General features: G+C 38.9%; 1 protein-coding gene across 3 annotated transcripts in view; it reads right to left on the bottom strand.

The window, feature by feature from the left end:
• The window catches only part of LOC106877308 (BAR/IMD domain-containing adapter protein 2-like), a 169,630-nt gene that overhangs the window by 29,141 nt on the left and 115,342 nt on the right, over positions 1 to 25,147 (bottom strand). For all 3 annotated transcript variants that reach the window (XM_089351994.1, XM_014926177.3, XM_089351993.1), the window contains exons 4-11: positions 24,771 to 24,863; positions 16,043 to 16,104; positions 14,413 to 14,484; positions 11,854 to 11,979; positions 11,074 to 11,139; positions 5,353 to 5,439; positions 2,356 to 2,451; positions 1,463 to 1,604 (exon numbers count right to left, since the gene is read on the bottom strand). In XM_089351994.1, coding sequence (XP_089208120.1) covers positions 1,463 to 1,604; positions 2,356 to 2,451; positions 5,353 to 5,439; positions 11,074 to 11,139; positions 11,854 to 11,979; positions 14,413 to 14,484; positions 16,043 to 16,104; positions 24,771 to 24,863 — 744 coding nt within the window. The remainder of the gene's footprint in view (positions 1 to 1,462; positions 1,605 to 2,355; positions 2,452 to 5,352; positions 5,440 to 11,073; positions 11,140 to 11,853; positions 11,980 to 14,412; positions 14,485 to 16,042; positions 16,105 to 24,770; positions 24,864 to 25,147) is intronic.

Raw genomic sequence — 25,147 nt, 5'->3', positions numbered from 1 at the left:
GGCACAAGGCCGTGAAAATTTGGTGGGGAAGGGGGTTAGTTGATTAGATTGACACCAGTGCATAACTGGTACTTATTTCATCAACCCCGAAAGTATGAAAGGCTAAGTTGATCTCAGCGGAATTGAACTCAGAATGTAGCAAAAGATGAAATACCGCTAAGCATTTCACCCAGCGTGCTAACGAATCTGCCAGCTCACCACCTTAACGACGATAATCTTAATAGCAACACTCACAAAAACAACAATCGCAATAACAAAAATCACATCAACAACAATCATCATCATCATTTAATGTCTGCTTTCCATGCTAGCATGGGTTGGACGATTTGACTGACGACTGGTGAAACCAGATGGCTACACCAGGCTCCAATCTGATTTGGCAGAGTTTCTACAGCTGGATGCCCTTCCTAACGCCAGCCACTCCGAGAGTGTAGTGGGTGCTTTTACATGCCACCAGCACGAAGGCCAGTCAGGGGGTACTGGCAACGGCCACGTTCGAAATGGAGTATTTTACGTGCCACCTGCACACGGGCCAGCAGCCTCCTGACATTAACACAGCTCCAACAGCTAAGTCAGCAACTGGAAAATTGCAGGCCAGCCCAGCAAGCCAACTTGCTTAGAGTGGAAGAAGTAGTGGTACCCAGCTGGATGTCTTGTGTAATGTGGTTCTTCATTGCCTGATTCACTTGGACTAGTCATGTCGCATCTTTTCTCCGACTGTCTTCATTGTCAACTTCACCCTAACAATTCACATCACCAACTCTCCTCAAGTGTTCACTAATTAGTTTATAGTTCACCTCACAGTAAAAAGCACACAAATTAAAATTTCCAGCATGCTTTAAACAGTCACGTAATCAATGAGCATTAGAATTAATTATTGATCAATTATTGGTTTTCGTTTTAGAACTAGAAAACAGTATTTCAATTTCAAGAAGTACCATTTAAAATTAAATTTATCGTGTGGTAAGTAGCTTGCTTACCAACCACATGGTTCCGGGTTCATTCCCACTGCGTGGCACCTTGGGCAAATGTCTTCTACTATAGCCTCGGGCCGACCAAAGCCTTGTGAGTGGATTTGGTAGATGGAATCTGAAAGAAGCCCGTCGTATATATGTATCTATATATATGTGTGTGTATATGTTTGTGTGACTGTGTTTGTCCCCCCACCCCCACCCAGCATCACTTGACAACCAATGCTGGTGTGTTTACATCCCCGTAACTTAGCGGTTCGGCAAAAGAGACCGATAGAATAAGTATTAAGCTTACAAGGAATAAGCTCTGGGGGAGTCGATTTGCTCGACTATAAAGGTGGTGCTCCAGCATGGCCGTAGTCAAATGACTGAAACAAGTAAAAGGGTAAAAGAGTAGAATATTTTTCCTTCGTAACAATAACAACAATCCCAACAACAACCACAACATGAACAATTTGTCTGAAGATTGTGAAACTAAATTCCAAACTTACCTGGACGTTGTGTAAAAACTGGTTCGTTAATTTCAGGTGGTCTTTGTATGGGAAAAGATGATACATTGGTGTCATCATAAAGTGAGCCCAGTTTAATCATGTCATTGTTTTCTGTGTCTGTGTAGTCATTTAGGTTAGCTCCCTAAATATAATGTAACAGGGGAAACAAATATACATGGGGAACAACGATAACAACAACAACAGCTGCTACTGCAGGAACAATATCAACAACATCACCATCAACATCGCCATCAGCATCAACGATAGCAACTATGACAGTATCACCATTATCATCATCATCATCATCATCATCATCACTTTCATCAATAATATCATCATCATCATCACAATCCTCAGACATCACTGTCATCATCTTTATCATCATCACTGTCATCAGCAGCATCAACATCACTATCATCATCAACATCACAACCATCACACATCACAACCATCATCATCATCATCATCATCACCATCATCATCACTATCATCATCAACAACACAATTGTCAACATCACCATTATCGTCATCATCATCATCATCATTGTCATCATCCTCATGAGTACCATCACCATCATCAACATCACCATCAACATCGCTATCACCATCATCATCACCATCATCATCACTATCATCAACAACACAATTGTCAACATCACCATTATCGTCACCATCATCATCATCATCCTCATGAGTACCATCACCATCATCAACATCACCATCAACATCGCTATTGCTATCACCATCATCATCATCATCATCATCATCATCATCAACTGCAACAACATCTAACAACACCGATCACCAAAACTATGACAACAACGAGTAAACAAAACGAACAGGAAGATTCATGCAGCCAACATGTTGGCCCCATGTCTACTCCACTAACTTACAGTAATAAACATATTCTGAATATTTGGTAGAAGAGTGTCACTGTTGGCATATAACTGTGCCCACTGTTCAATGTTTGGTGCTATCATACTGTGTAGCTGGAAGAAAAAAAAGTAACAAGAGTAGTAGCCATGTGGTTGTAGGGAGTGTAGGAGTTATAAGTAAGTTAGATAAAGTTACCTTTTTGAGTCATACTGACTCGTGAGGGCTGTTTTCTGAGTTTCATGGTGTGTACATTCTCCACCTGGATAGGACGCCAGTCTGTCACAGGGTTACTCATTTTTGCCAGCTGAGCAGAATGGAGCAATGTGAAAGGAAGTGTTTTGCTCAAGAACACAACCCATTGCCCAGACCAGGAATTGAAACCACAATCTTACAATCATGAGTCCAGCACTGTAATCACTAAGCCACACGCCTCTACAAAAGGTAAAATTTCCTTCTCGAATCATACTGACTCATAAGGGTTGGTTTCCCAGTTTCATGGCATTTTTATATACTCCACCTGGATGGGACGCCAGTCTGTCACAGGGTTACTCATTTTTGCCAGCTGAGCAGAATGGAGCAATGTGAAAGGAAGTGTTTTGCTCAAGAACACAATGTGTCGCCCGGTCCAGGAATTGAAAGCACAATCTTACGATCTTGAGTCCAACACCCTAACCACTAAGCCATGTATCTCCACTAAAGATTTATCAGGGGAATATACAGTTGTACTGTATCTAACAGGAGCAGGGTACAACAAAATGGATTGATTGATTGAGAGAGAGAGAGAGAGAGAGAGAAAGAGAGAGAGAGAAAGAGAGAGAGAGAAAGAGAGGGAGAGAGAGTGAGGGGGGGAGTGAATTAATTTAGATGGCTGGATGGATAGACTGGTACTTAGTCAGTGTGAGACAGATAGGGAGAGGGCTGGATGAGTGGATAGATGGTTAGACAGACTGATGCTTAATTAGATAAAGAAGCAGACAGAAAAACATGGAGAGACACAGTCAAACACACAGAGACAGACAAACTGACAGAGACAGACATATTGACAGACAGGTGTTTAGATATTCAGAGGGACTGATAGATAGTTAAACAAACTAATGGCAAATAAGACAGACAGACAGATAGATAAAGACTCCAACAAATGTCTAGCTACATGGTTTGATGGTTAAACATCAGGGTAGTTATGGGTGAAAAAGGAGAAGACCGTCCGTTGGTTGAGCCAAACATGTTTCAAAGGAAGACTGGCCTTTAGACATAACACACAGGCCTGGCAATGTATGGCTGTGCATTGATTTCACATAAACCAGTCACCCTAACTAAGAGTTGGCCCTCTAGCATTCAGATTCCTCTGTCAAATGTAATGCATTTATCCTAACCTCACCATCTTTGTTGAAGTAGATAGCTCCAGAGGTATGTGCGGTCCCAGATAAACAGGGCCTGCCTCACAGCTACAGAGGCTGCCAGAAATCTAATCCATGAGAAACAGCCTTAGTCTTTGAGTGGACAGATCACTCTGTCAAATGTAATGCCTATTTATTCACAATGCTTTGAATTAATCATGCATTGTCTTGTACCTTTAAGATTTCAATGAAGTGATTGCTTATTTTTAGAATGACATTGGTAGGATAGGTGTAAGAGGCCTGATCTGGTCAGTTTAAACAAAAAACAGGTACAATATTTGGTCTAGATATGGCCAGTCTAATCCTTTAACATTCAGGATACTCTGCCAAATGAAATTCTTATTTATTTACATTGTTTGGAACTAGTCATGAATTATCTCATAACTACTCTTTTACTTGTTTCAGTCATTTGACTGTGGCCATGCTGGAGCTCCGCCTTTAGTTGAACAAATTGACCCCAGGATTTATTCTTTGTAAGCCTAGTACTTATTCTACCGGTCTCTTTTGCCGAACTGCTAAGTTACAGGGACGTAAACACACCAGTATTGGTTGTCAAGCGATGTTGGGAGCACAAACATAGACACAAACATATACACATACACATATTTATATATATATATACATATATACGACGGGCTTCTTTCAGTTTCCGTCTACCAACTCCACTCACAAGGCTTTGGTCAGCCCGAGGCTATAGTAGAAGACACTTGCCCAAGGTGCCACACAGCGGGACTGAACCCAGAACCATGTGGTTCATAAGCAAGCTACTTACCACACAGCCACTCCTACATGTGATTGCTTATTTTTAGAATGACATTGTAGAGTAGGTGTGAGAGGCTGGATCTGGCCAGTTTGAACATAAAACAGGTAGAATATTTGAACTGAATATGGTTGGTTTAATCCATTGGCATTTAAACTGTCTGTATCTAGCCCAAATATTCTTCTTGCTTTACATCATCGTTTAACGTCCGCTTTCCATGCTAGCATGGGTTGGACAATTTGACTGAAGACTGTTGAGCCAGATGGCTACACCAGGCTCCAATCTGATTAGGCAGAGTTTCTACAGCTTGGATGCCCTTCCTATTGCCAACCACTCCGAGAGTGTAGTGGGTGCTTTTACATGCCACCCGGCACGAAGGCCAGTCAGGAGGTACTGACAATGGCCATGCTTGAAATGGTGTATTTTAAGTGCCACCTGCACAGGAGCCAGTCCAGCGGTACTGGCAACGATCTCGCTCGAATGTCTTTTCACGTGCCAGGAAGGCGACGTTGGTAACGATCACGCTCAAATGGTGCTATTTACGCGCCACCGGCACGGAAGCCAGACAGCATTTTAAAAATAAACAGTCACTTCATCAAAATCTCAAAGCTTCAAGATAATAATGCCTGATTTTAATTCAAAATAATGTAAACAAATAAGCATTATATTTGATAAAGTAATCTGAATGCTAGAGGGTGAAATGCCAAAAGGTTAAAGACAATAAATCATAGAGGTGTGATAGAAGACCAGAAACAAGGTTTTAGGAATCGCGTGAGTGTCAACTGGGAGGAGTTAAGATGAAGTGTAGCCAATAAGGGGTTCGGTGAGGGATCAAAGGTTACATTTTGGTTGTTTACCTTGGCATAGTGGTTATGGTCCAGGATTAACATATTGCACACACACTCCAACAGAAAACTGTGTGAGTTCCATTCTTCTGTCATAGCCTAAAGAAACAAATGAACAAGATAATATTAGTAGCAAATTTTGGTACAAGGACAGTAAAATCAGGGGTGGGGGGTGAATCGATTACATTGACCCCAGTGCTCAACTGGTACTTATTTGTTGACCCCAAAAGGATAAAAGGCAAAGTCAACCTCAGCAGAATTTGAACTCAGAATGTAAAGGCGGACGAAATGCTTACTGAGCATTTGGCCCAGTGTACTTACAATTTTGCCAGCTCACCACCTCAATGAACAAGATAATATTGATTTCAATATTATTGATACGAAGCTAGCAAGATCAGGGTAGGGATGAATTGATTACATTGACCCCAGTTCTCAACTGGTACTTATTTTATCAACTCCAAAAGGATGAACATAAACTCAGAACATAAAGGCAGATGAAATACTGCTAAGCATTTTGCCTAGTCTGCTTATCATTCTGCTAGTTCATGGCTTTAATGGACGAGAAAATATTAACAATTGTTCCAGGTAACAAATTAATTCTTTTATAGCAAAATATATTTCACGGTTGTTTCAGTAATGACATTAACCCATTACCTCCCATAATTCTATTTACTGGAATTTTTTTCATGAAACTTTGATTTCAAGCATAAAACAGCCTTAGAAATGCGCTGGAATGATTAAAATAACATTTCAAAATAACATTTTAAATAGAAATAAGCGAGATATTGAGTGAAAAATTAGCAAACCTCATTTGAATATCAGAGAAATATACCTAGTAGATATAGCAAAAGGGTTAGATATGTGTAAATATTGACAGATAATTACGAAATTTGTAATTTTTAAGTGATCTCATATGAGATAACTGGTAGGTAATGGGTTAAATATCTACCAAAAAATAGAATTGGTATTTTGTGCAAGTCACATTGCTTCGATAAACTCGACATATTCTCAACAGAAAATAGTTTCAAAGATGACATTCATCAGCCAACAAAAAAAAAATAGATTGGTATATAAAACTGCTTTCTGCAGTAAACAGTAATGAAATTTTGAGTGGATATACTTTCCGTAGTTAAAGGTTTAAACTGCATCCACTGGTATGGCTCCAGCTTGGGTGTTCATAAGTTTCATGGGAGTATGAAAGCACATCTAAGTCATCACTACATCCAATTCTGCTCTGGTCCAGGATGATAGTACCTTAGCTCTAGTAAGTAAAAGTCATAACAAGGTTTCCGTAGGTGAACCTGCGGAAGGATCATTACCGCAGCTACAGCAATCGAATGCTGTCGTTGCTGCTGCTTGCTCCTCGCATTCCAGTGCGATCCAGCCGATTTCGTAACCCGCGGCCGCCCCCCCCCCCCTCGCCTTCGTCAGCCCTCTAACAGTGCAGCTGCTGAAGCAGCGGCGGACGCCCGCACTCATGCCGCCCGATGACCAGTGCGCTAGGCCGAGGTGCTACACGCATTGTGGCTCCACGAACCATACCAGAAGATGGTCTTGTGACTAAAGTTTAAGGGCTTCAGAGGCAAGCTGGACCCATGACATGTGTCACAAAGTAATGTAGCTGTATTCTAATGATACATGAACCATGAACCAGTCCCACTTCCTAAGGGTTAAATGGGTCCTGTGCATCAGGAGTAAGCTTGGAAGAGCAGAGTGCAAGAAGGGTAAACTGTAAATAAAGTAGCAGAAAGAAATGGCAAATCACTGCTGTCGCTTTTCCAAGGAAATTCAACAACCTTCAGATTTTGACATTGAAATTCCTAAATGTTCATGTCTGATGACAGAGAGAAATATATGAATGTGAGCTTAGTTGTTGATATGAAAATGAAAAAAACACACAGGATAGTCATGGTTGGAACCACTTTGATCATAGTAGGATCAATCAGAGAAAACCTGGGACTTGAAAACAACCCTATAACGAAAATAAAGTAACTTCTATACAGCTTAGAAATAGTAGTTAAGTCCCCCTCAGATTATACCCTAATATCTTAAAAAAGAAAAGACATTATGGAGACAACTCATTTTATTTGATACTCTACCGAGTGTAATATGTTAGAGGAAGTTTAAATCAACTCCAGTACTTGTCTGGTACTGTATTTTCTGACATACAAGTCAAATTTTTCAGACCAAAATTTACAAACAGCAATGTGATTTTTGACATTGCTCTCCGTTAATGATATTCTTAATAACTGCTTTTATGGTACTATTCTTTACTCTAAGAATGTTAGTTAAATGACAATCACTCAGCTCATTCCTTTCAGCAGTTTTGATGTTTTCCATACACGAAAAGAATTATACACAGAAGTATGTACTACACCACATGCAGAATAGTTTTCTAGCTAAATTGGCAATTTGATCAAATTTATTGAAACGATGCAATTTCTTGTAACAGTCAAGAAGGGTATGTTCTCTATGATAAATTTTCAAAGATTCTCTACGTTGAAGCTCAATGAATTCTAGCTGGTATTTGGTTGGTGCTTCAACAAAATTTTAGTTCAGTTTCTATCTTTCTGAAGTCAGAAAATCTGGTTGTAAAATCTTCTAGCAAAGCTTCACATAATTTAGTGTATTTTTCAAAGTTCACAGGAAATTCTTATTGTCTTTTAGATAAATTCTGAAAATGTACAATTTCTCCACCCTTCAATTATATTATGAAAAGTTCTAATTTCTTAGTAAAACTCGTTATTTGCTCAAACATTGAACAACATAATTGGTCTTTTCCTTGTAAATGCAAATTAAGTTCAGCTAAACATTTCAGTGATATCTACTAAGGACAGATCATTCAACCATTTTTCATTTGCTAAAATATCTACATTTTGCTTTTTGTCTTGCATGAGCTGTTTTATTTCAGGCATCTATAATTGAAATCTATTCAAAGCTGCTGCTTGACTGAGTCATCTGACTTTTGAGAAATAAATAACGTCTTCATACTCACTACCAGCTTCTACCAAGTATACTTTGAATGAACGATGGTTCAAGCCCTGAGATCTGATAAAATTAACAACATTCATAATATCTGTCATCAACTGTTTCTTATTTAATTTTTGAGCACATAATTGCTGTTGATGAATCAAGCAATGATAGCTAAGTATATTATGATCGACAATTTCTTTGAATAAAGTAATAAACCCATTATCTTTACCAGTTAATGCAGGAGCACAATCAGTTGTAATCAAATTAATTTTATTTCTATCAGCATTGAACTTTTCTAATGATAAATCAACATGCTCAGTCATGTTCCTGCCAGTTTTTGTACCCTTCATATGACACATGCCCAACATTCCTTCAATAATATTAAAACTGACATCAATTCCTCTGATAAAAATAACCAGTTGTGCAGTGTCACTTTGATCAGTACTTTCGTCCAATGCTAAACTGTAATGAATACTTTTAGATAATTGGGCCTGCAATGTACCCACAATGTGGAGGCGCAATGGCCCAGTGGTTAGGGCAGCGGACTCACAGTCGGAGGATCACGGTTTCGATTCCCAGACCGGGCGTTTTGAGTGTTTATTGAGCGAAAACACCTAAAGCTTCATGAGGCTCCGGCAGGGGGTGGTGGCGATCCCTGTTGTACTCTTTCACCACAACTTTCTCTCATTCTTACTTCCTGTTTCTTGAGTAACGCTGCGATGGACTGGCGTCCCGTCCAGCTGGGGGGAACACATACGCCATAGAAACTGGGAAACCGGGCCCATGAGCCTGGCTAGGCTTTGAAAGGGAGAGAAAAAAAATATGTACCCAAAATACTGTTGGCTAAGTCATCAATTACTCTACCAATTGTCTGATGTGACAATTTTGTTTCATTGAATAAGTTCACCTTCTTGGGACAATATTCATTAAAAGCAATTGCAATACATTCTTTTATTAATTCACCATTCTATCAGTGGCTTACCCTTCTGAGCCAATTTTTCAGCTATTAAGTAACTAACTTTTGTACATGTACCAGTTTTCCCAACATGTTTTTTGAAATTGTTTTGTTGTGAACTAAGCTTCTTCAATTCATCTATCTTATTTTCATTTCCCTTCTTTCTCTGTTTAATTCATTATATTGTGACTCATTTTTGGCAGCATAGTGACACTTAATATTATATTACTTGCATACAGCAATTTTATCATCACATAAGAGGCAGATAATATTATTGCATGCTTCAGTTACGAAATATTTCTCTCTCCATAAGATATTGAATTTTCTCTTTTCTTTTGTTATCTTTCTCTTCTTAGTATCAGATACCATGAGCAAATAGCGGACTATTAAAATTAACAATTAAAATTACGTAATCATGCTGATATCAATATTCCAGAAATCAGTAACAAATAAAGGGTCTTCTGCATAAAGCATTAGGCTTAGCCTAGACTATAAACATTGAAGCACCAATGAAGCCACTATCTCCCGACATTGTAAACAAGGTTAGGAAATAATAAAATCACTATTGAGATCCAACCACAAAAGATTTGAAACTGAAACAATGGCTGTTTATTATGCATCAACACAATGGCTGACTCTACAATGTAGAGTCAACTATTCTACATCATAAAGCCCATGGCCTCCCTCATTTTACCGCCCTCTATTGAGGCTTTCATTAATCTATTCGAAATAGCACACTCCGAGAATAATTTTCTCATTATACATTATCAAAGTAAATGAAAATATAACTAGAAGAAAATAATACAGAATTTGAATTGCCAGCAAGCTGCATGAAAGCATTAAGTGGGCTGCAATGCGACCCACAGGCCGCAGGTTGGACAGCCTTGTGCTATACGATAGGTTTTCAAGTTTCCTATTATTGACTAAGGGAGATTGTTCCCAGTTTATTTACATTTAATTGTAATTGTATATATCCGTGAAATAAAAAGAGAATCAACTGAAACTATTGTTGAAATTAATCTTTTCTACACTTCTCCACAAAAATTTATTTGACTATTCTTGTCATTCTACCAACAGCAATTAGCAAAGAAATTAGTTTAAATGAAAGACACATACACATCACACACAACATATTTTATTCTTTTACTTGTTTCAGTCATTTCAGTCATTTGACTGGGGCCATGCTGGGGCACTGCCTTTAGTCGAGCAAATCAACCCCAGGATTTATTCTTTGTAAGCCTAGTACTTATTTTATCAGACTCTTTTGCTGAACCACTATGTTACAAGGACGTAAACAGCATCGGCTGTCAAGCGATATTGGGGGGACAAATACAGACACACAAACATCTACACACACACACACACACACACAAACACACACATATATATATATATAAGATGGGCTTCTTTCAGTTTCTGTCTATCAAATCCACTCACAAGGCTTTGGTCAGCCCGAGACTATAGTAGAAGACACTTGTCCATGGTTCCACGCAGTGGGGCTGAACCCAGAACCATGTGGTTGGTAAGCAAGCTACTTACCATACAGCCACTCCTGCACCTATTTAGACAACTTAATTATATCATATCCGATGGCTACATCCTCAAACCACTGAATATATACAAAGACAATGAAAGTCAAACTACAACAAAAACTTGAAGACAAGCAACACACACACACACACACACACACACACACACACACACAGTAATGTAACAGTAGTAAAATATGTCAAGGATATATTTTTACATGGTACAATCATTATGAATAACTGAATGGATGAATGAATCACCGAAGACACGCTTACCTTTTGTAAACCAGATATTCTGTGGTCATGAAGTTTCATCTGGGCTTTGCTGATTGTTTGAGCATACTGCAAAATGAAGAGACGGAAATACAGAGAAATGGTGGGGTGAGTAAAGGATAGTAATAGGAGTTGTGATGGTATTGGTCGTGGTGGTGGTGGTGGTGCTGCTGCTGGTGGTGGTGGTGTAGTCATCACCACCACCAACACAACCTCTCACAAACACACACACACTCACACCATCATCACTGTCTCTCTCACACACACTCACACACACACTCACACACACACTCACACACACACTCACACACACACTCACACACACACTACACCATCATCATACACACACATTGCCATCACCACACACTACCTTTGCCATTATCCCTTTCCCTCTCTCTCACACACACACACACCCACAATCACTATTTAACACATACACACACTCACAACCATTATACATACATACACACACTCCTATCATCACTACATTATACACATACATACACATATTACTAATGTATAAACATCATCAACATCATCATCAAACCACCACCGCCGCCGCCGCCACCACCACCACCGCCGCCGCCACCACCACCACTGCCGCTGCCACCACCACCACTGCCGCTGCCACCACCACCACCACATACATTATGAATATTTTTCATTTTATCTAGTTTCAGCTCATGAGCTGTGGCCATGCTGGGGCACCACCATTGGAAGATATGTGAAGATTTAAACACAAAGACGTGAAAAAGAAACAGGAAAACAAGCAGAAAGACTTACCTCAGCTTCTTTATCACTAAATTTTGAGCGAGACTTCTTCTTCTGCATCTTAGTGAGTGTGTTTTGAGCCTTCTCGAAGGGAACTACTATGGCCTTGTGTTCTTGGTTGTATTTCTTCAATGAAGACTGGAATAAAATAGTAAGCAAGTCGCTAAATTGTACAGCACTCAGTGTGTATGTATACACGTGTACATATGTGCTTGTGTGTACATGTGTATGAGTGTCTGCATGTTTACAGGGACTGTGGCTCTCTAAACTATTCTACTGCTTTACAGATGAGCCCAAGAAGACAAAAACAAGGGGAGAAAATGTTGAAAGAGAAACAAGCTGTAACAGTTAGCTTTAACCTTATAGCATTTAAATCAAACACATCCTGCCTAAATATTGGTTTCATATTTTGGCAGAGGGCCACCAATTTCAGGGGAGAGGAAAAGTCGATTACATCGACTCCCCAGTACTCAACTGGTACTTATTTTATCAACCTTGAGAGGATGAAGTGCAAAGTCAACCGCAGCAGAATTTGAACTCAGAACATCAAGATGGACAAAATGCCGATTAGCGTTTTGCCCAGCCTGCTAACGATTCTACCACCTCGCCACCTTATCCAGTCTAAAAATTCCACCTGTTTTATGTTCAGACTAACCAGATCTAACGTCTCACACATGGCGTAGTGCCATTATAGAAATAAACAATTACATCATTGAAATTTTGAAGCTACAAGATACTCTCTCTTTACTCTTTACTCTTTTACTTGTTTCAGTCATTTGACTGCGGCCATGCTGGAGCACCGCCTTTAGTCGAGCGAATCGACCCCAGGACTTATTCTTTAGAAGCCTAGTACTTATTCTAACGGTCTCCTTTGCTGAACTGCTAAGTTACGGGGACGTAAACACACCAGCATCGGTTGTCAAGCGATGTTGGGGGGACAAACACAGACACACAAACACATATATATACATATATATATATGTGACGGGCTTCTTTCAGTTTCCATCTACCAAATCTACTCGTAAGGCTTTGGTTGGCCTGAGGCTACAGCAGAAGACACTTGCCCAAGGTGCCACGCAGTGGGACTGAACCCGGAACCATGTGGTTGGTAAGCAAGCTAATTTGGCAGAGTAATCTGAATGCTAAAGGGTTTAAACCAGTCATATCCAGCCTAAATATTCTGTCTGTTTTATGTTCAATGTTACAAGATCCAGCATCTCACACCTACCCTACAATGTCATTCTAAAAATAAACAATCACATCATCGAAATCTTGAAGCTATGTGATAATGATGGGTTAACTCAAAACATTTGACAGAGTAATCTAAATGTTAAAGGATTAGCCTGACCATCATCATCATCATCATCATCATCATCATCATTTAATGTCTGTTGTCCATGCTGGCATGGGTTGGACAGTTTGACCAGGGCTGGCAAGCTGGAAGGCTGAACCAGACTCCAGTCTGGTTTGGCATGGTTTCTACGGCTGGATGCCCTTCCTAATGCCAACCATTCTGAGAAGTGTAATGGGTGCTTTTACATGCCAATGGCATGGGTGCCATTTGTGTGACACCAATATCTGCCACGACTGTGGTTTCACTTGGTTTGATGGGTCTTCTTCTCAAGCACAGCACAATGCCAAATGGACCCGGTTTTTGCCTCTGTGGACTAAATGTTCTACCTGTTCTATGTTCAAACTGGCCAGATCTGGCCTCTCACACCTACCTAACAATGTCATTCAAAAATAAACAATCACATCATTGAAATCTTGAAGGCACAAGATAATGCATGTGAATAATGCATGTGAATAATGCATGTGAATAATGCATTGTGAATAAACAGGCATTATATTTGACAGTGATCTGTACACTAAAGGACTAAGGTTGTTTCTTACAGACTAGATTTTTGGTAGCCCCTGTAGCTGAGGGGCAGGTCCTGTTATCTCTCCCCCACCAGTGCACACTTTTTTTTTCCATATTCGTTTACTAAACGTTGTCTTACACCTATTACACTAATGTCTTTTCGTTTTTGTGACTGGGTGTCGAAGTGGGGTTACTGGATCGTGTGAATTATCCAAGTCTGCACCCCACCCACCACCTGTCATAAAAATTGGAAAAAAAAAATAGTGTACTAGGTGTAAAATAATGTGTAGTAAACGAATATGAAGAAAAGAATTTTGCTAACAGTCGGGGAAATGATGAGAGGACTCGGAACATTCCCAATGTGAATTTTCCAAGTCCTCTCCACTGCACCTCGTTCACTAGCGTGCATTTTTTTCATATTAGTTTACTACACCTATTGCGCTATTTTTTTTTTTTTGCTCAGGTCAAACACTTTAGTTTGACCACATTTTGTCCTGAGTGCTAACAATTCTGCCAGCTTGTCATCTTCAATGCCATTAAATATTATCATTAAATAATGTAATTAAATAACACCATTGATAACATCATTAAGTAATGTCATTAAATAATGCTGCTAAATAATACCATTAAACAATATCATTAGAAAAAACTGTTAAATAAGATCATTAAATAAGTTCATTAAATAATGCCATTAAATAGCATCAACTTACCGGAATGGTCTTCAAATCTGTTTCCAGTTTATTTTCCAGAGGAAATGATATATCCTGCATCAGACTTTTCATCTACAATAAAACAACAACATATGAAACAGACACAATTTTTGTTTTCTTGAGAGAAAGTGGAGAAGAGAGAGCAGGAGAGAGAACAGTAGATGTTTTCTCATGGCCTCGAAGACAGGTAGGCCAAAAAGCAGGAGTTCTTCTGTAATTAAACACCTGGCGTAAATATTTCTAACAGAGTGGACTCTACTCAAGCACCTGGTGGTGGTGTTAAAGTGGGTAACAACTGAGTTGACTTGTTAAAAGGTACCCAAGGACCAGATGATGGTTTTAAGCTGAGTGAAAAGAAGCCTGTTGTGGTGCAAGGACCAGATGATGGTCTTAAGCTGAGTGAAAAGAAGCCTGTTGTGGTTACAGAATAGGGCTCACAATCATGAGATAGTGAGTTCGATTCCCAGACCGGGCTGTGTGTTGTTTTCTTGAGCAAGATACTTTATTTCACGTTGTTCCAGTTCACTCAGCTGTAGAAACGAGTTGTGACATCACTGGTGCCAAGCTGTATCAGCCTTTGCTTTTCTCTTGGATACCAGTGGTAACATGGAGAGAGGAGGCTGGTGTGCATGGGCGACCACTTATCTTCCATAAACAACCTTGCCTGGACTTGTGCCTCAGAGGGGAACTTTCTAGGTGCAATCCTGTAGTCATTCATGACCAAAGGAGGTCTTTCTACTTAGGTTATATTCTGTTACAAATGCAGCAGAGTACAGTATAAAACTCATACACCTTCAGATTTCATCCAGTGCTATCCAGCAGCAGAATTGTATGTACTGCCAGATTTGCACTGGAGCTTCTGTAGTGTGTGAGTGAATAATTGAATAAGTTGGAGTCAACAAGAAGTACAGAGGAAAATTTATTTGTAATCACTACAATTGTTTCCATGCAACGTTTGCAGGTCTTATTTGATGTAATTGACTTTCTCAACCCCTGCATTATGAGATCTAGTTGTGTTTCCTCAGGTGATATATAAATATTGTTTCCATAAACTGAAATTCATGGCTTCAGGCAATCCTTTCTGTCTGTCATGGCGAGCGATGTAGTAGTACCGACTCAGTCTGTGCATGTGTGTGTATGTACACACATACACACACACATATATATACATAAATTATTAAGGTGGTTATTTGCAATTTAGAACTGATAGGCAATAAGTACAGTTGTCACTAAAGTGAGAGAGTGTGCTAGTAAGTAAAGCGTTCTAACATGGCTAAGAGTTGTTTTGACTCTTATTTCTAGCAATGCTGGTGCTTACTAACATCCTCCATCACTTTAGAGACAACTGCGCGCGCGTGTGTGTGTGTGTGTTTGCGTTTCCTTGCTTTGGCATTGCATGATTGCTGTAAAAGAATGTCACTGTCATACAAGCAGTATCATTGGTCGTGGGAGAAATATGGGAGAAAGATGCAGGTTGGAGACAGGAAGGGCATCCAGCCATACAAAATCTGCCTTGTTAAACTCCATCCAACCATGGAAAAGTGGATGTTAAAACAATGATGATGATAATGATTCTTAGTTAAATACCTGCTGCTCAGTGGCAGGGAATATAACAAAAATGGAGACTTACTTTCTCTTCAGTTTGTATTTCAAGTTGTTTGTAAATCTGGGAAATATCATTGAGTGCTGCACCTATAGAAGATAGAGAAAACAAGGTCAGAAATCGAACACACAAGAAAAGAAACAACCAGCACCACCAAAGTCGAATTTGCCTTTCAGTCTTCCAGGGTTGATAAAATAAATGCCAGTTGAGCCCTGGCATTGATTTAACCCTTCTCCTGAACTTGCTGGCTTTGTGCCAAAATTTGTAACCAATATTATTACTATTGGGTTGTCCGGAAAGTTTGTGCCGATTTTCCAAAAGGTTCTTTTCATTCAAATCATGTGGTACCCAAACATCGTAGCGATTTATCTACCCAAGCTTTACCAGGTGCTCATGAACGACGGATTTTTATAGGTTGAGGCTTTCTGCCAATTCTCGGGTTGTACAATGTGGGTTATTCTCAATTAATGACTTAATTTGGTCATCATCTGTAGTGGATGGTCTGCCTGATCGCTCTTTTTCAAGAAGGCTACAATCTCCAGCTCGGAACCTTGCAAACCACTTCCATACAGTTCTTTCGGTAAAGAAACATCACAGTAAACTGCACATATTTCTTTGGTTGCTTGTGAGGCATTTTTCCCTTTACGGAAAAAGAAAAGCATCAAATGCTGAAAATGAACTTTTTTATCTTCCATTTTAAAGGGTTACAGAATTAACACAGGTTATAGGAACATAAACCTTCTTCCACGAAAAGATAGCTTAAACTGTGCTCTAAATGGAGGTGTAGTCAAATCCTATTTTATGGACTCAACCATGTTCTAAAATAAGTCGAAAAGTAAGCTACTATAAATTGGCACGAAGTTTCAGGACAACCCAATATTATTATTCTTATTATTATTATATTGGCTTTTTTTTCTTCTTTCTTCAAATTTTCTTCCATTTCTCGCTGAGTGTTTTCCATACACCTAGGGCAGAGAAACTCGTTGTATGCATTCCCAGTTTACACACACAAATTCACAGGTAAAATATGCATTTAAAAAACAAAAATTCATGAATGGATGTTGTTTTCACAGCGATAATGCTCTTCTCAGTACATGAGTCGTTCCAGTTAACATGATTTTTTGCACTTCCTGTAGGGATGGTAATCCTGGTGTCATTTTCAAATAGGTTTCAGTACCTTTTTTCTATCATTCCTAGAGATCCTACAATCACTGGTACGGTAGCCGCCTTGAGGTGCCACATTTTTTCAATTTCTATTAGCAAGTCTTTATATTTACTGATCTTGTCAAATTCTTTCGCCGTTATATTATGATCACAGGGAATACTCATGTCAATTAATAAACACGTCTTCTTTGTCTGGTCTTTTATAATAATATCCAGTTTATTAGCTTTTATAGCCTTGTCAGTATGTACGGGGAAGTCCCAGAGAATCGATACATTTTCTCCCTCAGTCACAGCTTCAGGATGGTGTTTATACCATTTGTCAGCGGTTTTTATTATTATTATTACTATTATTATTATTATTATTATTATCATCATCATCATCATCATCAAGGTGGCAAGCTGGCAGAATCATTAACATGACAGGCAAAACTCCAAGCAGCATTTCGTCTGTCACTACATTCTGAGTTCAAATTCCGCCAAGGTCAACTTTGCCTTCCATCCTTTCAGGATCAATAAAATAAGTATCTGCTACACCCACCCTTCTCCCGAAATTACTGGCCTTGTGACAAAATTTGAAATTATTATTATTATTATTATTATCATTATTACTGTCAAACTTCAATCATCCTGCAATTTCAGGCTTTGTGCCTATAGTAGAAAGGATGATGATGATGATGATGATGATGATGATGATGATGATGATGATGATGATGATGATGAGGAGGAGGAGGAGGAGGAGGAGGAGGAGGAGGAGGAGGAGGAGGAGGAGGAGATAAGACAATAAAGAAATAGTTGAACAACCTTGCTTCCTTCAAAAAGTTTTAATAAAATAAAAATGCACAAATCCCCAATTGGCCCCAGATTATAACTACATACACTAAACTAATCCTGCTGAACCATATTTGCTCCCTAAACTTGGTCCTTAAAAAAACAACTTCCAGAAAGCACAGACATGAATGTGAGGAATAAAAAAATAAACTATGAAAAAGACTATATTCTCCAAACACAATGGTGGGGGTGATGGAGGGGATGTTGGTGTTGGTGATGTTGATGGGTAGGGGATTTGATGATTGGGGTGGTAATGACAGGGGTAATGGCCCTGAAAGTGGTAGTTGTGCTGGTAGGGGTTGTGGGTAGAAGAGGCTGTGGTAAGGCTGAAGCAGTGGTGGTGGGGAGGGGGAGAAGCAGACAGGGATTATCTGACTTTATTCTGAAGGTTGGGTAAATAGGATGACAGGTTTAGAGTTTTGGGTGGGATGCAGGTAGTAGGAAAAGGGAGGGTGTGAGAGAAAAAGAGAGAGAGAAAGAGATGGAAGAAGAGGGAGAGGGAGAAAGAGAGAGAGAGAGAGAAGAGAAATGGGGGAGAGAGGAGAAAGAAAGAAATGGAAAGAGAGAAAAACAGAGAGAGAGAGAGAGAGAGAAAGAGAGGGGGAGAGAGGAGAGAAATGGGGGAGAGAGAGAGAGGAGAGAAATGGGGAGAGAAAGGAGAGAAATGGGAGAGAGAGAGGAGAGAAATGAGGGAGGGAGATGAGAGAGAGAGAGAGAGAGAGAAAGAAAGAAAGAAAGAAAGAACTGGAAAGAGAGAAAATAAGGAGAAAATGTAAGATAGAAAGGCAAGTTAAATAGAGAGAGAGAGAGAAAGAGAAAGGAGACAAGGAAAGAAAAATTGTGAAGTAGAGAAAGAAAGAGAGGGGATAAAGAGAGACAGACAGAGACAGACACACAGATATAGATATACAGATAGATGGAGGAGAGAAAAACAGAAAGGAGAAAAGAGAGAATAAAAGAAAGAGAAAAGTAGGAGAAAATAGAAGGTAAAAAGGAAAAGAGAAAAAGAAATACATCACAATATAGGGAATAGGAGAAGGAGGAGAGAAGACAGACAGACAGACAGAGAAAGAGAACTCATGCAATTGATGCAAGCATAGAAAAACAGATGTGCTGTTGATGATGGTGATGATTTGTGCACACATGAAGCAGTTAGGATCAAAATAGGCGCAGGAGTGGCTGTGTGGTAAGCAGCTTGCTTACCAACCATATGGTTCCAGGTTCAGTCCCACTGAGTGGCACCTTGGGCAAGTAGTCTTCTACTATAGCCTCGGGCCGACCAAAGCCTTGTGAGTGGATTTGGTGGACGGAAACTGAAAGAAGCTCGTCGTATATATATATATATATATATATATATATATATATATATATATATATATATATATATATATTTATATATGTGTGTATATATATATATATATATGTCTGTGTTTGTCCCCCCCAACATCGCTTGACAACCGATGCTGGTGTGTTTACATCCCCATAACTTAGCGGTTCAGCAAAAGAGACCGAAAGAATAAGTACTAGGCTTACAAAGAATAAGTCCTGGGGTCGATTTGCTCGACTAAAGGCGGTGCTCCAGCATGACCACAGTCAAATTGTTGAAACAAGTAAAAGAGTAAAAGAGTTTATTTTTAGCATGTTACTCTGCACTAAAATATGAAAGGAATATGCTATGGAATTTTGTTGTCATGGAGGGAAAATTGTCTCCTTGTAGAATTTGTCTAAAAACACATTAAGCCAAGCTTCAAGTGACATCAGCAGACTACCAAACACATTGTTTCAATGAGGTTTCACCTCTTCAGTGATAGGTATTGCTTTGGTCACTTGGAGCAAGACCAGAACTTCTGTTCCTGTATTACATACAAACAATAATTTAGTTTAAGTTTTCAGACTAAAACAGTAATTTAATAACATTCATTATAATTTAATAGCATTCATTTGTGAAATTAATGATTCATTAGAATAGCTGTCTGCATACTATACTTAATGTATATACATCAGTGTAAACATGATATGTGGTTTTCACCTGTGAGAAAATCTCTTCATGGACGCGGGTATAAAAAACGTGTGTGTGTGTGTGTGTGTGTGTGCGCGCACGTGCATATTACAAGGCAATCATCATCCCAGCAATAACTCACAAAAATATCAGATGTGTTTTGGCCTTCTTGAGCCTTGTCAATGACATCTACCTGATCATCAAATGCCAAAACAAAATTTGTCACCACAAAATTTGCTCACAGTAAGCTTTATTGCAGAAAGCTTGCTGAGTTGAAATAAATTTGGTATACACAACTATAGCAGCATTGAAATAAAATAGTCTTCTGTGTACCATACTTAATGTATATATGCCACTAAAATACAGTATGCTATGACTTTTGTTGAGGGAAAATCTCTTCATTGACATGCCGTGTTAAAAACACACTGTACATTGGTGAGATGTTACCATCAACCCATACTTAATGTAAATACACTATTGAATGGCATGATGCGTGCTAATGTTTCTGCCAGCTCACCACCTTACATAATAATATCAATTAGCATTCTATATTCATGAGATGTGTTGGAATGAGCATTTCTTGTGTGTCATAAAATGTGACTAAAAGAGAATGAGGTAGGATTTGCATTCCCACCTCATAAAACCCTTGTCGGTAATGACTAGCTAAACAGACCCATCAAATTCTCTCCTCTGGGGAAGTACCTCAACTACCTATAAGGCATGTTGCATAAAGTGGTTTAGGCAAAGTTGTTAGGACTCCCATCTGCCAAATTAGGAAAAACCTGGAGGACAGATTGGGTTGGTGGGTTGTCACCGGAGTGGTGCAAAGGTGTTGGCTCCTCTCTAACAACACACACAAACAATACATTCCACATTCATTTCACTTCTACTGACATACAAACACATACATACACAATGAGTCCCATTTATATTTCATTTCTACAAACGCACAAAGATACACATATATACACACAATACATACCTCCTGTATGAATTTTTTCTATACCTATGCACACACACAATAGATCTTACATTCATTTTTTCTCTACTTACACATGCACACATATACATGTACATATATGTATATACAAGCATGCACACACACAAACACAATACATCCCTCATGGATTTCTTATCTACAAACACATACACACATGCATACATACAAGCACACACACACTCATACATTCACACATATATATATACATACAAGCACACACACACGCACACACACAATATATCCCTCATTTCATTTCTTCTCAACTAACAGACTGTATCCTGCATATATTTCTTCTGTACCAACTTTCTCTCTCTCTCTCTCTCTCTCTCTCTCTCTCTCTCTCTCTCTCTCTCTCTCTCTCTCTCTCTCTCTCTCTCTCTCTCTCACACACACACACACACACACACACACACACAGACACACACACACACAAGGTCAGTGTAACATAGAAACACTAAACAAACATACACTCACACATGTATACGGTAGATATCACACATACAAACACAGAGTATATATATCACACATACACATATATACACACACACACACACACACATTGTAGATATCAGACAGACATATACACACGTTTACTGTAGACATCATACGCATGCAACACACACACACACACTGTACATATCACACATATACATACACACATATAGGATATGACACACACACACACAAACGTATACCATATATATCACACACATGCACATATGCATACTATAGATATCCAACACACACTGCAGATATCATCCACATATATACTATAGATATTGTGCATACACACACATATTCACATGTATGCTGTAGCTACTGCATACACACATACAAAGTAGATATGAAACACACACACACACACACAAATACTGCCAATATCATAGACATGCTTGTAAAATCTATGTATATACTTTGTCATATTTAATCCTTTAGCATTCAGATAACTCCATCAAATTTAATACTCATTCATTCACATTGTTTTAAATTTACCGTTCATTATCTCATAGCTTCAACATTTTGATGATATTATTGTTTATTTTTAAAATGACATTGTTGGGTAGGTGTGAGAGGCCAGATCTGACTTGTTTGAACATAAAACAGGCAGACTATTCGGGCTAGATGTGGTTGGTGTAATCATCCCTTAGAATTCAGATTGCTCAATCAAATGTAATGCTTAATTATTAACATTATTTTGAATCAATTACACATTATCTTATAGCTTCAAGAGTACAATGATGTACTCTTTTACGTGTTTCAGTCATTTGACGGTGGCCATGCTGGAGCACCGACTTTAGTCGAACAAATCAACCCCAGGACTTATTCTTTGTAAGCCTAGTACTTATTCTATTGGTCTCTTTTGCTGAACTGCTAAGTTACGGCGACGTAAACACACCACCATCGGTTGACAAGTGATGTCAGGGTGACAAACACAGACACACAAACACACACACACACACACACACACACACACACACACACACACACACACACATGATGGGCTTCTTTCAGTTTCTGTCTACCAAATCCACTCACAAAGCTTTGGTCGGCCCGAGGCTATAGTAGAAGACACTTGCCCAAGGTGCCACGTTGCGGGAATGAACCCAGAACTATGTGGTTGGTAAGCAAGCTATTTACCACACAGCCAATCCTGTGCCTATAATGTGATTGTTTGTTTTTTGAATGACATTGCAGGATACATGTGAGAAACCTTATTTTGTTTTCATGGCTGGGTTCCAACCCAGGCTACAGCAACAAAGACTACCCACCACACTTCTCGGTCAAACATCACTGCCTCAAGGTCCTGGATACATTTCAGGCCAGTGTTTGTGATCAAGTTGTCAATGTGTCGTGACATTTTCCATGAAGTGGGTTCCACAAGTTTAATTCAGACACTTCCAGATCAGGGTGGCACATGCAGTGTCCAGATAGTAGCAGCCATCTTTGCCTGATCTTTTTGCTAACTTTTGGCAGGTCTTCATAAAGGCATTCATTTGTCATATTTTGCTGCCATTTCACATTTAGGACCATTCGTAACATCTTTGTGTAGCATCCATTTAGCCTGTTTGATAATTTTTCAGTAAGTGTCCATGTTTCAATACCATATAATAGCACTGATTCAACAGTTGCAATGAACAGCTTGATTTTAATTCATCTGGGTAATTTAGAGAGGCTTAATCTATCTGGTCTGAACATAAAACAAGTAGAATGTTTGGGCCAGATATGGCCAGTTTAAATACTAAAGAGGAGATAAGCCAATAAAACCCAATGTATCTGTAAAGAGACATAAATTTAGTAAAATCAAGCTGTGCCCCATAAAAACCTTCCTCAAAGTCCAACACTTGACCACCATCATGGTGGGAAGGTTAAACTAGTGTGTGTCAGAGCTATGCTTATTGGGGACTTCGAGTCCCTAGTAGGATCACCCAAGGCAAACAGGTCTGATACTAGCAGTGCTGGAACCACAACTCAGCTAACTGGAGGACAATGGTGTAATCCAGGCAGCATTTGTTCCAGAATCTGGCGGCTTCTTGGAGGCATTGGATCACATCTGCAGGTATCCTGCAGCAAGAGGGCATAACACATGGATGACCTGCCACAGGTCATGTACGGTAGCTTACAAATACAGACAGGAACTGTTTGTGCGAACTCTGATCATCCCTTGAAATTCCTATGAACTCACACGTGAACTCAAATGGAGCTGGCTTAACCCCTCCTGAGTAAATGCCATTGTGAGACAAGACAAGAGCCCCATGCAAAGCAGTGACCCTGTATGGTTTCAATCCAATAGATTAAACCAGTGGTTCTAAACTAGGGTCTATATAGCCTTTGGGGGTCCATATAAGATTTAGTAGGTAAAATTTATCTCCTATATATTGGTTATATTTCTACAATACGCAAAATATTTTAATAATAATAATAATAATAATCTTAACAATAATAATAATCATTTAATGTCTGTTTTCCATGCTGGTATGAGTTGAAAGGTTTGACTGAAAACTGATACTCCAGGGAGCTGCACCATGTTCCAATCTGATCTGACATGTTTCTACAGCTGGATGCCCTTCCTAACACCAACCACTCCAAGAGTGTAGTGGGTGCCAATTATGAAACACCGGCATCAGCCATGACTACGGTCTCACTTGGCATCTCAAGCATGGTATATTGCCAAAGGTCTTAGTCACTTGTCACTGCCTCCATGGGGCCCAAAGTTTGAAGGGTGCCTTTTATGTGCCACCAGCCACCAGCATGGGTGCCAGTTACACGTCACTGGCATCAGCCACAACTATGATTTCACTTGGCTTATTTTTATATAATTCCTAATAGTAGTTAACCCATTACCTCCCATAATTCTATAAAATGGAATTTTTTTATGAAACTTTGATTTCTAGCATAAAACAGCCTTAGAAACAATCTGGAATGATCAAAATAACATTTTAAATAGAAATAAGCAAGATATTGGGTGAAAAATTAGCAAACCTCATTTGAATATCAGAGAAATATACCTAGTAGATATAGCAAAAAGGTTAGATATGTGTAAATATTGACAGATAATTATGAAATGTGTAATTTTTAAGTGATCTCATATGAGATCACTGGTAGGTAATGGGTTAACTATAAAAATACAACAGGATTTTTTTAAGATTGAATGATTAGGTGGGTCCATTTGAGCAAAATAGGAACCAAAGATAAAAAATGGTTGAAAAACACTGGATTAAACCAATAGAAGAATACAAGAATGCAAACAATAAAATTTACTATACCAATATTTTGTGTGGGTCCCGTAGATCTATTTATAGCAGTTTGACCTATCTTCACCAAGGTTTCAGAATAGGACCGAGCAGCGGTCGAAACATCTGTCAAAGAAAAAACAATACAGAAATACAGAACTGAAAACCATAAATATTTAAAGGCTTCATCATAATTTTATCATGTGTATGTATTACATACGTACATTAGAGATACAACATTTAAAATTTTTTTCCTCAAAAAACAATTTCCTGTATCGTATTTAGATGTACTTTTATGCATAAGTAACTAAAGGGAACTCACTTTCAAGCAATTTTTAAAAAAAGTTAACCACTGAATCTATGTTTGTATTCTTAAACAAAACTTGTTTGAATATGGGCAAGGTTGCATA

Source organism: Octopus bimaculoides, chromosome 5 (assembly GCF_046866305.1).
Source record: "Octopus bimaculoides isolate indiv1 chromosome 5, ASM4686630v1, whole genome shotgun sequence".
In the NCBI taxonomy this organism is placed as follows: domain Eukaryota; kingdom Metazoa; phylum Mollusca; class Cephalopoda; order Octopoda; family Octopodidae; genus Octopus; species Octopus bimaculoides.
The sequence above is the reverse complement of the archived record's forward strand: the minus strand, read 5'-3'. Positions and strand labels throughout refer to the sequence as shown.